Here is a 14777-nt window from a genome sequence, read left to right on the forward strand (position 1 = left end):
CTCTGAATAGTCAACAAATGACTTAGTGAGTTAATTACTGATTGTGTAATCTCCATAACTCTGGTAAAGGAGCCTCACAAAATGATTCAACAGATAACAGTGCTCTTTAAAATGCATCAACCAACTTTACATGCACGAGTGGGGGTACAGAAGTGTACCTATTTTCAAGCGGTCAGTGATATAGTCATATCGTGAACTTTGCCTTACATTTAATTTCCAGCAAAATAAGACACAGAGGAAAACTTGCCCCTCTCAGACTGTGCTGATTATTGGAGTAATTCTGCAAACTCTGACACACTGGTGTGTCTAAGGATAATTGGGGTTCCAATCCCCCTCGTTCCCCCTCATCCCAGATGTCACACCTCCAACTCAAGTTGAATGTCCAAAGGGGAAATCTATGGAATATATTGAGATCAAAGAGCTTGTAACATACTGAACTATATGTAAAATAAAGAACTTGTATTAACATACCACCTTTCACATCCTCAGAATTTCTTGGTGTAGTTTTTAGCAGACCAACTATTCTGAAGTGCAATTATTATTGTAATACAGGGAAATATAATGTAACAGTGAACAGTCTTATCCAAGCACACAATACCTGGAGGCCCACACAGAAGATCTACACCCTACTCTGGAAAACACAGAACAAAATCTTCCTTCTTTCCAAGTTCATTTTGCTCTCTGTACATCAGATCAAGATGTGGCTAAATATTCTTGCCTTATTTATTCATCAGCTTAATAAAATTGGTAACCACACACTCATACAGTCACTCTTTTTCTCTCTCTGACACACTCACACATGCAACACATTCTCGTGTGCAACCACACACGGGCACATAAGTACATGCTTTTGTATTGACAAACCCAGAGACTAAGAGCTGGATGCAGAAGCTTACAAATAAACACAGAAACAGACAAGCATGCATGCAGAGGCAGACAGATCACACACGCACACACAGACTCCCCCCCCCCCACACACACACACACGCACACACAGACTCTCTCTCTCTCATACACAGACTCACACACAAACACACACGCACACACTCTCTCACACACAAACACACACGCACACAAACTCTCTCTCACAGACACACACACACACTCTCACACACAAATACACACAAACAGACTCTCTCCCACACACAAGCACACACACAGACTCTCTCTCTCACACACAAACACACACAGACACACACAAAGTAATCTATAAACCCAAAGGCAGGTACACTAACACATGTATTTAGGCACAGGTTTGCAGATAGGCATACAAACAGGTGTACAGAAGGTTGCAAATGCACCATGCCTATTGATTTCTAATTCACAAATACATAGGCAGATGCATAAACAAAGGGACAGAAATGCATGTGCATCCAGACACAAAAATGCTCAGTAAAAAAATGCCCATTAACTCATTAGCACACAGGCAGAGACATACATTGCCACACAGATACACAAACACATAAACACACACACATACTCACACACACACATGTCAAGTACACACACAGGCACTACAGACAGCCACAAATGCACAGACACACAAACTCACAAACGCAAATGCAACCACAAAAGCTGAAAGAAGAAGCAAACACACTCAGGCACAAAGATACAAACAGTACAGATAACGCACACAGATGCACACAAATACACAGGCAGACACACACGCAGAGCCACATGCAGAACCTCCTGCACTGAAGCAGCGATATTGAGTTTGACATACAAGCTTCTTGTGCTACATTAATTACCTGGAACACAGACCTGAGGGAGGTCCTACCTGCCACAACTCCTTCCATCAGAACTGCATCACACGTGAGCAGAGGCAGTGTCTTCTGAGTGCCGACAAGGCTCCTTTCTCCCTCCTGCCAGTGCTGGTGCATGCTCAGTGCGACGGGGACAAAACCTCAGTCAGTTGTCTCTGAAGCTTTGACTGCCCAGTGCCGGTTGCCAGGCAGTTCTCAGTTGCTGTGACGACTGCAGTGGCTGTAGCTTATTCAGGAGCAGAAGATTCTTAACCTTCCAATCTGCATCATCCTCTCTTCACTGAAGACTGTCGGACTGTTTGCTTCTCTGCTTCTTTCTGCCTCTTTGTTTTCTGTCGCTGTTTTCACTGCTTCCTTTAAATGCTCTTGACTGCTGCGAGGACAGGGATCCCTCTCTCCTCAGCCGCTCACATCCTGACACCTCTGCGGTGGGTGCGAGTTGGGGAACATGACCTCTGCAAAGGAAGGGGCTGCTTCAGGAAAAGGGGTCCCGCAACAGGAACAGGTATTTCTGCATTCAGTTCAGACTTTTTCTTAATGGTCCATCCACTGGGCATCAGTTTTGTCTTGTGCTTGTGACGACTTGATAGCACTTAACACTGACTGGAGCATGTTTTATCCATCAGCTCAAATAAATATACAAGCTGATGGACCCTGTGTGTGTGTGTGTGTGTGTGTGTGTGTGTGTGTGTGTGTGTGTGTGTGTGTGTGTGTGTGTGTGTGTGTGTGTGTGTGTGTGTGTGTGTGTCTGTGGGCAGGGAGGGGTGGCTGTTGGGGAGAAGGAGATTGTTTCACTTGTATTATCACTTGGAATATTGTCATGTAAAGCTTGGTCAGATGCCAGCTGTATCAAGGTGGCGAGGAGGGTGTCACATCACCAGTGATTTGCTCACGGTTGTTCGACAGTGGCAAAGTACCACTGGAAGGGGTGGAGAGGCTTGCAGAGGCCTGGCAGTGACGGGGGTATCACCTGTGACTCTCTGAGCAGGCTCGCTGCATCATACATAAGCTTTTCAAGCCAGCTGTCCATCATCATTCAAGTGAAATGAGCAACTTACTCCGGTGTCCAGCTGCCCTGGCTGTTGAAGGCCACATGCTTGGCACTGGCTGTCCCTCCTTCTTTTCCTTCCGCCTTCCCCATGCCCCTCTTTCTTTATCATGTAGTGAGTGTTTACAGTCTGGAAACACAGTCAAGAGGGGAATAATGTGTGCAGGATGGCAGAGAACAAGTGTGGGGTAGATTGATCTTTCAAAGACATAGCAGAGGCATGGTAGAAGACTGGCCTCCAGTTCTGTATAATTCTACGATTCTTTCCCTATTCCTTCATTCCTGTTTTCCTTACACCCATTCCCGGCCCCTTTACTTTCAAACACAAAACATACGATGCTGGGAGACTCTGTAAGTTGCTCCAAGGGATTGTGTTGCATGCTTGTGAATGGGCTCACGTTGAGTTGACAGTGTGAGAAGAGATAGAAAGCTGATCTACATGTTACTCACCTTTCCCTGCCTTGACCAGATGAAGAGACAAGTTTGCACCAAGAATTCCTGAAAATAGGTGTGAGAAGCTGTTTGTAGCAAGTAATCTGTACCAGCCCTAGCAAGAACAAAGCTGCTTTAAAACAGATGAAAGGAGGCAAGCTTAACACAATGGCAATATCTCTGTGTGAAACTATCAGGAGGGAAAGAAATTAAATTAGTTTTGAAGGTTAAAGGGACACTTCAAATATGACAGAGAAAGTATCTTGTTCTTTTTTACATATAAATTAAGTCTCTCACTACATATTTTCATGTGCTCCACCTTCATGTGTTTGAGATTCTCTGTCTCAACACTATAGGCATGGTAATGTGTACAGACATTTCACCAACACTTTCATCAGTGGTAGCTCCGTCCATTGTGTTTCGTTCCCGAATAAGATCCAAAGAGAGTTGAGCACAAGTTCTGGGAAGGTGCTTGTGACCAGTGCTGAGGGAGTACTGCATCAAATGAGACTGTAACTTGACGCTCTGACTGACTTCACAGAAGGATGTAAAGTGTTCAGAGATCGGCAGGGCCCTTCTTCCCCAGTGTGCTGGTATCATTCATCTCTCAATCAACAGTATAAAACAGGTTATCTCCTGTCTGTGGAACAGTCATGTCCTGCATTAGTGATGACTATACTGTAAAGTTGGCCATACATACTTTAAGCAACTTTAGGTTGTATTTATTTGTTCCCAGAGTGTTAATATCGCTGGCAGTACCAGCATTTATTGTCCGTCCCTAATTATTCAGTGAAGAGGATGGCAGATTTCCTTCCCTGAAGGACATTAGTGAACCAACTGGGTTCTTACCACCACAAACAAAGTTCCACGGTGACTCTTACTAAGATCAGCTTTCTAATTCATTTGGTTAATTGAATTTAATTTCCCCAGCTGCTGAGATGGGATTCAAACTCAAATTATATGAGTTGTATTTCTTCCTTATTTCTGGTCTCCCAAGCACAACAAAGTCAGCTCAGCTCCTCCTGCAAGCTTTGGTGGTCAGAAATGAAGCAGAATGACAAGTCCTCAGGTTCAAAGGTCCTTGTGGCTCAGTGACCCATTCGTTTCCGAGGTCAAGCGAAGGAGTCATGGGTGTTTTCAGTCAGATGAGTCTTTAGCAATCTCATTTGACTGGACCATCAGTTCCCCAGCAGGAGGAGAGTGACAGGGAGTGGAATGTACTGGAAGACTGTGCAAACAGTCTCAGGCTGGTCACTCTGAGCTGCCAAGCTCAAATAGTATTCATGAGAAGGGAAGAGAGGCAAGTCTCAAGCCAAATCTTTTCTGGTCTCCTCTATAAATAGTGGCCCTCTTCTAAAATCATGGACTTCTGCACCCTGGACTGGTTTAATTAATTTATTTTTTAGCAGGTCATGAATTATGGGTGTAAATTTAAATTTTTCTCGCACTGCATTTTCCTCCCATTCATTGTTGACACGTGAACCATCTCTGAGCCTGACACAGAAGAAATCCTTAGAAGAGGTTTTGTAGAGTTGCTAATAAGTATTTATCTTTCTTCGAGCTTTATAAGTTTTCCCCAAGCAGACCTTCAAAGCATTATAGAGCAGATGAAGGACATTTGGCCCATCTTATCTGTGCCAGGTCTATGAACTTATCCTTGCTCTCTTACTCTTTCCCATGCCACTGCAGATTTTTATGTTTTAAATTATTTATCCAATTCCCTTTTGGGAGTTGCTATTACATCTGCTTCCACCTCTCTTTCTGGCAGTGCATTTCAAATCATACAAAGAATATGAGGGAAGGAACTGGAGGCAACATTGCTGCAACTGGAGGCTTGAAGATATGCAAAGGTAGCCTGCAGTGATTCTCCCCTCAGTCCATCAACTGTACCCTTGAGGAACCAGGGGCCCAGCCAGAATAGACGTGACACCGTCACTAGTAATGTGTGGCCGCAAGGCTGCACCCTTGTTCAGTCTAATGTCTACCCAGGGCTGCTGATCAACTCCAACGTTGCAATGCTTTGTTTGTTGTTATCCTGTCTACAAAGGGTAACGTCATACTTAAAGCAACACACAAAGGAGCTGGAGGAACTCAGCGGGTCAGGCAGCATCTATGAAGGGAAGTGGACAGAGACATTATATTTAAAGGTCAGATTAATGAATTTTTATTTGTTAGTTAGGGACATGGGAAAATGGAGCTGGGCCACAGATCAGCTATTCAAATGGTGGAAAGCCTTGAGGAGCTGAATGGATGTACTCTCGTACATCTGCTTTGATGACATGGACACAATGGCCCAAATGGTCTCCTCTTCCACAGTTTTGTGTTTCTATCCTTCCATTTATAATCTCAAAGGATTTGTGCCCTCTATCTCTATAATTAGTCATAGTTCATGTTTTTCCAAGGCAATTTGGTTCATTTTACCCCATTCCTTTACTTTTTCTCATGGCCCTGTGGATTATTTTTTAATTATTTATCCAATTCTTTTGTGTTTCCTTTGTAGCCCTCTGAAAAGTAATTGCTGATTGCTAATCCTTAAAAATTGCTGGGGATTTCTTCAGTGAAGATCCAATAATATTGAATTTTTGCATTAATATGAAGCTGAATGAGTTGTGTTTTCTACACCGAGTTCAGCATAGTGTAAGCTCAATATGCATTTCATACTATCTGGTTCCTTTAGTGCTAAAGCTCTGTCTTCCTATCCGAAAGGATGCTGTCTGGGGCTATCTATCGTTCTCACAGGTAGTTAACAGTTAAAATTTCCCTTCCTCACTGGTAGCTGGCTTTGATTCACCGGGGACAGGACACACACAGCAGCTGAGCTCAACTCAACTCCAATTTCCAGAAATATACAAAAAAACTGACTTTGTCTGCACCTTGAGAAAGACAAAACCCTGTTTGGTAATGTCTTGGTTGTGAGCCAGGGCATCGGTTCATTAAATGCACTGGTTTTGAGCTAAGGTCAAGTCCAATGTGCAGCTGCAGAATGGAGATGAAAACTCAAAAATGAGGTCATACTGTGCAACCTCAAAAATATGTCTGAGAAATAATTCTTACCACAAGGGTATTGTTGTGAAAATGGTGATTGACCAGTCACCTGATTTCCTTCATGATATTCTTAAACAATGTTTTCTTGGAATTCTTCACCCCTCAATTTGTTGAATGCTCGCTTGATTCATGTTGATAAGTGGATAAGAAATGGCCTTAGTTCCAATACCTCTGATTCCTTTTGTACGTGTGTGTGGTGTGTGTGTGTGTGTGTGTGTGTGTGTGTGTGCGCGCGCGCGCATGCATTTGCTTATGTGTCTGTGTGTGCATCTTTGTTTGTGTGTGTGCACACGTGTGTGCATAGGTGTGTGTGTATATATATAGATATATATACGGGACAGTGACCACTGCTCCATAACCTTTAGAATTGTCATGGACAGGGATAGGAGCACAGAGGACGGGAAGATATTTAATTGGGGAAAGGCAAATTATGAGGCTATAAGGCGAGAACTTGAGAGTGTGAATTGGGATGACATTTTGAAGGGAATGTACTATAGAGATGTGGTCGATGTTCAGGGATCTCTTGCAGGATGTTAGGGATAAATTTGTCCCGGTGAGGCAGAGAAGGAATGGCAGGGTGAAGGAACCGTGGGTGACAAGAGAGGTGGAAAAACTAGTTAGGAAGAAGAAGGCAGCATACATAAGGTATAAGCAGCAAGGATCAGACAGGGCTCGGGGGAATATAGAGTAGCAAGGAGGGAACTTAAGAAGGGGCTGAGGAGAGTGAGAAGGGGACATGAAAAGGCTTTGGCGAGTAGGGTTAAGGAGAATCCCAAGGCTTTTTACTCGTATGTGAAGAGTGGAAGGATGGCTAGAGTAAAGGTAGGTCCGATTAAAGACAAAGGCGGGAAGCTGTGCCTGGAAGCTGTGGAAGTGGGTGAAGTTCTCAATGAATACTTCTCTTCAGTATTCACCAAGGAGAGGGGTCTTGATGATGCTGAGGACAGTGTCAGTAAGGGTAATGTTCTAGAGTATGTGGATATCAAGTGAGAGGATGAGTTGGAGCTGTTAGAAAATATTAGGACAGATAAGTCTCCGGGGCCTGATGGAATATTCCCCAGGCTGCTTCGTGAGGCTAGGGAGGAGATTGCTGAACCGTTGGCTAGGATCTTTGAGTCCTCGTTGTCCACGGGGATGGTACCGGAGGATTGGAGGGTGGCGAATGTTGTCCCCTTATTCAAAAAAGGTAGTAGGGAGACTCCAGGGAACTACAGACCAGTGAGCCTTATGTCTGTGATGGGTAAGCTGTTAGAAAGGATTCTAAGAGATAGGATCTATGAGCATTTAGAGAATCATGGACTGATTAGGGATAGCCAGCATGGATTTGTGAAGGGAAGATCTTGTCTCACAAGCCTGATAGGGTTCTTTGAGGAGATGACCAGATGATTGATGAGGGTAGTGCAGTGGATGTGGTCTACATGGATTTTAGTAAGGCGTTTGACAAGGTTCCGCATAGTAGGCTTCTTCAGAAGGTCAGAGGCCAAGGGATCCAGGGAGGCTTGGCCGTGTGGATTCAGAATTGGCTTGCCTGTAGAAAGCAGAGGGTTGTGGTGGAGGGACTGCATTCAGATTGGAGGGCTGTGACTAGTGGTGTCCCACTGGGATTGGTTCTGGGACCTTCTCTTTTTGTGATATTTATTAATGACTTAGATGAGGGGGTGGAGGGCTGGGTTAGCAAGTTTGCAGATGACACAAAGATCGATGGTGTTGCGGATAGTGTGGAGGGCTGTCGAAGCTTACAGAAGGATATTGATAGGATGCAGAGCCGGGCTGACAAGTGGCAGATGGAGTTCAGTCCGGAGAAGTGTGAAGTGGTACGCTTTGGAAGGACAAACTCCAAAGCGAAATACAAGATAAATGGCAGGATCCTGGGCAGCGTAGAGGAGCAGAGGGATCTGGGCGTTCATATCCACAGATCACTGAAAGTTGCCACACAGGTGGATAGGGTAGCTAAGAAAGCTTATGGGATGTTAGCTTTCATAAGTCGTGGGATCGAGCTTAAGAGCCATGAAGTAATGATGCAGCTTTACAAAACTCTGGTTTGGCCACAGTTCTAGTCACCTCATTATCGGAAGGATGTGGAGGCGTTGGAGAGAGTGCAGAAGAGATTTACCAGGATGCTGCCTGGATTAGAGAGTATGGATTATGATAAGAGACTAAAGGAGCTAAGGCTGTTCTCATTGGAGAGAAGGAGGATGAGGGGAGACATGATAGAGGTATACAAGATATTAAGAGGAATAGGTAGAGTGGACAGCCAGTGCCTCTTTCCCAGGGCACCAATGCTCAATCCAAGAGGGCATGGCTTTAAGGTAATGGGTGGGAAGTTCAAGCGAGACGTCAGAGGGAGGTTTTTCACCCAGAGAGTGGTTGGTGCATGGTACTCACTGCCTGGGGTGGTGGTGGAGGCTGATATGTTGGTCAAGTTCAAGAGATTGTTAGATAAGCATATGGAGGAATTTCAGATAGAGGGATATGTGGGAGGAAGGTGTTAGATAGTCTTAGGAGTGGTTTGAAGGTAGGCACAACATGGTGGGCCGAAGGGTCTGTATTGTGCTGTATTGTTCTACGGTTCTATGGTTCTATAGTGTCCATGTATGCACATCTCTGTGCCTGTATACATGTATGTGTATGTGCCTGCTGTATGCATGTGTGCATGCAGAGGTATCTTTATGTATGAACCCATGTGTGTATATGTGTGTATGTCTATGAACATGTGTGCACACTTATGTGCATACATTTGTGTGTATATGTGTGTCTGTGCAAGCTGCATGTATGCATGTGTATGTATTTCTGTCTGAGTATGCTCAGACTCAGACAGAAATACATGCACATGCATACATGCAGCTTGCACAGATGTGCCCCAGATGTGTCTTTGTATGTGCATCTCTGTAGTATTTATGTGGATATATATGGTTGTGTATGTGTTTGTATCTGTGCATGTGCCTCTGTGTTGCATGCATATATGTCTGTGTATGTATATCTGGCTGTGCGTGTGTGCATCTGAGCTTGTGTGTGTGTGTGTGTGTGTGTGTGTGTGTGTGTGTGTGTGTGTGTGTGTGTGTGTGTGTGTGTGTGTGTGTGTGTGTCGGGGGGGGGGGGCGTGCGCGGGTGTGTGCCTGAGAAGGTAGTGGTGGGATGGTTCGGAGATAAAGGGCCAAATTTACACCTAATCTCAGTGCTCAGAGGATTAGTGGCTGCTCCTGAAGAGTGTTCAACATGTCCTGCCATCCAACAGGCAGCTCGTCAGAGCGGAGATCAGTATCAATCCTCCTGCCCTGCTTGGTGCAGACACCAGGGAGCAAGGCATCATGAACAGAAATCTCGTGGCTCTCTGCACAGGCCTGCAATTGTGTTTTTGCTCTGGGCTCCTCTTGGTGGGAAGGGCGATGCTGAGTAATCCTGACTGAGATAGGGCCCACACTTCCCTCCCCTACTCAGCAGTGTTGAGTTTTAGAAAGAAGCCCTTTAACTTGCAATAGGCACTAATTTATGTTGGAGGTTTAAAGGCCTACCGGATTAATGGATATCCCACCAATCTTGCAGTGAGTACGATGGCGTATATGCTTTACTTCAAAGAAAAAGCAAAAAAAACTGCAGTTGCTGAAAATCTATAATAAAAACACAGTAAATGCTGGAAAAACTCATCAGGTCAGGCAGCATCTGTGGAAAGAGGAACAGTTAATGTTTCAGATCTGGGACCCTTCAACAGAAGTGAAAGACAGACACAAGTTAGTGGAGGTAGCTGAGAAGATAGTAATTGGTTTATTATTGTCACATGTACCGAGATACAGCGAAAACCTTTTGTTTGCATGCCATCCAGACAGATTATTCCATACATAAATTCATTGATAGTAGAAAAGGAAAAAAAAAGGAATGAAGACTGTACAGTTAGAATTACAAAGAAAGTGCAGTGCTGGTAGACAAATAAAGTGCAAGGGCCATGATGAGGTAGACTGAGAGATCAAGAGTTCAACTTTAGCTTATAAGAGGAACATTCAAGAGTCTTATAATAGTGGGACAAAAGCTGGCCTTGAGTCTCGTGATATGTGTTCTTAAGCTTTTGTGTCTTCTGCTCAATAGGAGGGGCGGGGGGAAGAGAGAATGACTGGGGTGGGAGGGGTTCTTGATTATGTTGGCTGCTTTCCCAAGGGGACAGGGCAATGGGTGGAACAGTGGGAATTTCTCTGATCAGGTGAGGTACTCTGGTGAAATAGAGACAGATAAGTGTCTTTGTCTGTACGATATTTATAGTCTGGTCCAATGGGACAGGCCCAGAAAGCAAGACTTTACAACAGGAAGAAAAAACAAAAAAAGGATCGCAGGCAAAAATAGCCACAACAGATGATCTAAAGTTGTAGAATTCGATGTTGTGTCCTGTGGGCAGCAACATGCCCAGACTGGAGATGCGTTGTTGTTCCTCAAGCTTGCGTTGGTCCTCATTGCAACAGTGCGGGAGGCCACAGACAGTGAGGTCAGAGTGGGAGTGGGAAGGAGATTAAAGTGGCCGGCAATGGGAAGCTCAGGGTCACCCCTATAGACTGAATGCAGGTGTCCACAAGGTGATCACCTAATCTGTGTTTAGTTTCTCCAGTGTAGAGGAGGCCATATTGTGAACACTGAAATTGAAAGCGGAACGGTAACGTAGCGGTTAGCGTAACGCTATTACAGCTCCAGCGACCTAGGTTCGATTCCCGCCACTGTCTTTAAGGAGTTTGTACGTTCTCCCTGTGTGTCTGCGTGGGTTTCCTCCGGGTGCTCCGGTTTCCTCCCACATTCCAAAGACGTACGGGTTAGGAAGCTGTGGACATGCTATGTTGGCGCCGGAAGAGTGGCGACACTTGTGGGCTGCCCCCAACACATTCTCGATAACGCAAAAAGATGCATTTCACTGTGTGTTTCAATGTACATGTGACTCATAAATAAATATCTCATCTGAATGCAGTACACTAGATTGGAAGAAGTGTAGATGAATTGGTATTCAGCTGGAAAGACTGAATTCCTGGATAATGGGAAGAGGCTGAAGGGCTGGTTGTGTGAGAAACTGCTGTTCAATGGGGAGTAATATGGAAGAACAGACCAGGGAATTGTAATGAGACCTCTCCCTGCAAAATGGTGAAAGGGGAGGGGAATGGAGTATATGTCCGGTGGAGGAACCTTGTTGGAGTTGGCTGAAATTGCAAAGGAAGTTATGTGAAACTTCAGGCTGCACTTGGAGTATTGTGGGCAAATCCTGGTCATCCCATTACAGGAAGGATGTGGAGGCTTCCGAAAGGGTGCAGAAAGGGTTACCAGGATGCTGCCTGGATTAGACAGCATGAGCTACAAGGAGAGGTTGGACAAACTTTGATTGTTATCTCTGGAGCATCAGAGGCTGAGGGGAGACCTGATAGAGAGGTTTATAAAAGTGATGGCATTTTTTAGGTTTCCTTGATTGCAGGAAGCAGTACCAATGCAATGACTGGTGTACTGGAAAAAGAGTATTTGGAGTGGGCCTGACTGGGACTGAAACAAAGAAGTTTCTACGGTTCCCACAAAAAGACAGGTATAGCTTGGGCCCATGCAAGTGCCCATTCCCTTTGATCTAGGGAAAGTGAGTGGAGTTGAAGGAGAAGTTAATTAATGTGAGGACAAGTTCAGCCAGGCGAGTTACTGTGTTGTCGGAGGGAAACTGGTTGGCTTCTATTTGAGGAAGAAGTGGCAGGCCCTCAGACTCTTCTGATGTGGGATGGAGGTGCAGTGAGATTGTACATCCATGGTATAGATGAATTGCTTAGGACCAGGGAATTGGAAGCTGCCCAAGTGACGGAGGATGTCTAAAGTGTCATGGACGTAAGGGGGAAGGAACTGGACCAGGGGAGAAGGAATTGTGTCCACGTATGGAGATGTAAGTTTGATAGGGAAAAGCAGACTGAAACAATGGGTCTGCCTGGACCGTCCAGCATGTGGATTTTGGGTAGAAGGTAGAAGTGGGCTGTGCAAGGCTGGGACACTGCAAGGTTGGAACCTGTGGAGGGAAGATCTCCCAAGGTAATGAGGTCTGTGACTGTGTGGGAAACAATGGCCTGATATTTGATGGTGGGGCCATGGTTCAGTTGGAGCTATGACGATACGTCTGTAAGCTGGTGTTCACCAGACCACAACAGTGCCACCCTTGTTGGCAGGTTTGATGGCAATGTAAAGGCTGGTTCTTAGTGAGCAGTCAAAGGACAGTTGGTTGGAATGAGTGAGGGGAGTGGAAAGGTCAAGGTGATCAATGCACCATCGTCAGTTAGCAATGAATAGATCGAGAGAGGGTGAGAGGCCAGAGGGAGGGGTCAAGGTGGAATGGGAGGGAAAAGTCAGAAGGGATGTGAAAATGTGGCAGAGGAGGAACTAGCAAAGAGATGGGGTTAGAGGAGAGGACGGGGGGAGATGGATCAGGAGGAATTCAATTGCTGTTGGAGTTTGTGATCTTTGACATCTGAAGGGAAGGAAAATGGTTGTCTGTTGCAGCACCAAGTCTGGTAGAGAATAAAATGGAAGTGCAGGCTATGACAACTTTAAGACAGAGTGAGCCGGTGTTGTTGCAGACAGAGGTGAAGAACATGCATGCACTGAGGCTTGGGAAAAGTATGGATCTCAGGATGCAATGAGAACACTTCCTCAAGAAATGCTGGATAGTTTGAACATGCCTGTGATCCTGGGTGGGTCCGAATAGTGAAGGGTGGAATTTGACTAGAAATCCATGTGGGATGAGTTTGAGTCCAAGGCATTTGCTCAGGAAAGAAATGTGACTGTGGAGGCGAGTTTAGTCAACCCCTTATCAAAGACGAGAAGGAAACCGGAAATGGCTGAGAGAAAGCAAGGGAAAGAGTCAAAAAGAAATCCAAGAGTCAAGAAGAAAAGAACTTCTTGGAGAGAGTGCAGAGGAAATTCACCAGGATGCTGCCTGGATTGGAGGGCTTTAGTTATGGGGAGAGATTGGTTTGGCTGGGACTGTTTTCCCTAGAGTGAAGGAGCCTGAGGGATGACCTGATAGGAGCACAGTAAACTCTCGTTCATCCAGTATTCATGTAGCCAGAATTTCCACGCAATTGGCAAAAAAAAATATTTTCATGAAAATAAGGTCAAACAATGAATTTTATTTCAAACGTAATGAAAAATATGCGTGAAAAGACATTTTTAGTTTATTTATGTTATGCATAAGGCAGTTGAGGACTGATTAGTCGCAACATGAAAACACGAAAGAGACTGCAGATGCTGGAAATCTGGAGCAACACACACAAAATGCTAGAGGAACTCAGCAGGTCAGGCAGCATCCGTGGAGGGAAATGGACAGTCAATGTTTCGGGTTGAGACTCTTCTTCTGGACAGTCCAGATGAAGGGTCCTGACCCAAAATGTCAACCGCCCGTTTCCCTCCATTAATGCTGCCTGACCCGTTGAATTCCTCCAACAGTTTGCTTTTTGCTCCAGACTACAGCATCTGCAGTTTCAATTTGTTTGATCTCCATTCGTTTGATCTATTTTTACTGCATTTTACATTAATACTGTTTAGCCGTAGAATATAGAAGTGAAATGTAAAACAAGTTTATTTAAAAGGGTAAGGAAATGACATATAGTTCGTAATTTATTTAAAGATTTATGCGTAGAATAGTAGCGTGATGTACAGTCATTTTTTCTGAGCAGTTCTCATTGCAACCAGCAAACCCTATTCCCCATGGATGATGGATGGCAGAGAGTGTACTGTATATACGTTTCCGAGAGGCTTAGGTAGAGTAGTCAAAATCTTTATCCCATGGTATGGGTATCAAAAACAATTGGTTTAAAATGAGAGAAAGGAGTTTTAAAGGGGATCTAAGTCATAGAGTCAAAAAGCATGGAAGCAGGCCCAACTGGTCTCATTTGCCTGCATTTGGCCCATATTCCTCTAAACCTTTCCTATTCATGCACCTGTTCAAGTACTTTATAAATGTTGTTAATGTACCTGCCTCAATCACTTCCTCTGGCAGCTCATTGCATTTACTGACCACTCTCTGGGCGTAAAAAGTTACCCCTCAGCTTCCTATTAAATCTAAGGGGTAAGTTTTATGCATGGAGTGGTATTGGTGTTGGTATTAGTATCTGGAACACAATACCAGAGGAAGCAATAGAATCAGATACCGTTGCTATGTTTAAGAGGCATTCAGACAGACACTTAATTTGGCGAGGCACACGGGCGAATGGGATTGGTGTAGATGGGCAAACAGGTCATCATGGATGTGTCGGGCCGAAGGGCCTGTTTCTGTACTGTACGATTCTATGACTCATGGAATTTAAAGTCAGAGTGATAGAGTCATACAGCACAGAATTTCTATGATAATGTGAAATAATGTGGCTGTTGGGACGCATTAAGCTCCTTTGTCTATGCAATGTGTTGCTAATGTCATAAAGTCTGCTTTACTTCTGTTCTATTTCAAACAGCTTGAGCTCAACCGATTGCTTCTCATATCTGTGCCCCTGTAGGTATAT

The 14777-nt window shown here is 44.7% G+C and overlaps 1 protein-coding gene across 1 annotated transcript in view; it reads left to right on the forward strand.

Moving 5' to 3' along the window:
* Nucleotides 1-1912: 1912 nt before the first annotated feature.
* The window catches only part of dpp6a (dipeptidyl-peptidase 6a), a 546960-nt gene continuing 534095 nt past the window's right edge, over nucleotides 1913-14777 (forward strand). The window contains exon 1 of the mRNA XM_052015996.1: nucleotides 1913-2268. Coding sequence (XP_051871956.1) covers nucleotides 2212-2268 — 57 coding nt within the window. The 5' untranslated portion in view covers nucleotides 1913-2211. The remainder of the gene's footprint in view (nucleotides 2269-14777) is intronic.

Source organism: Pristis pectinata, chromosome 5, assembly GCF_009764475.1.
Source record: "Pristis pectinata isolate sPriPec2 chromosome 5, sPriPec2.1.pri, whole genome shotgun sequence".
NCBI lineage: Eukaryota > Metazoa > Chordata > Chondrichthyes > Rhinopristiformes > Pristidae > Pristis > Pristis pectinata.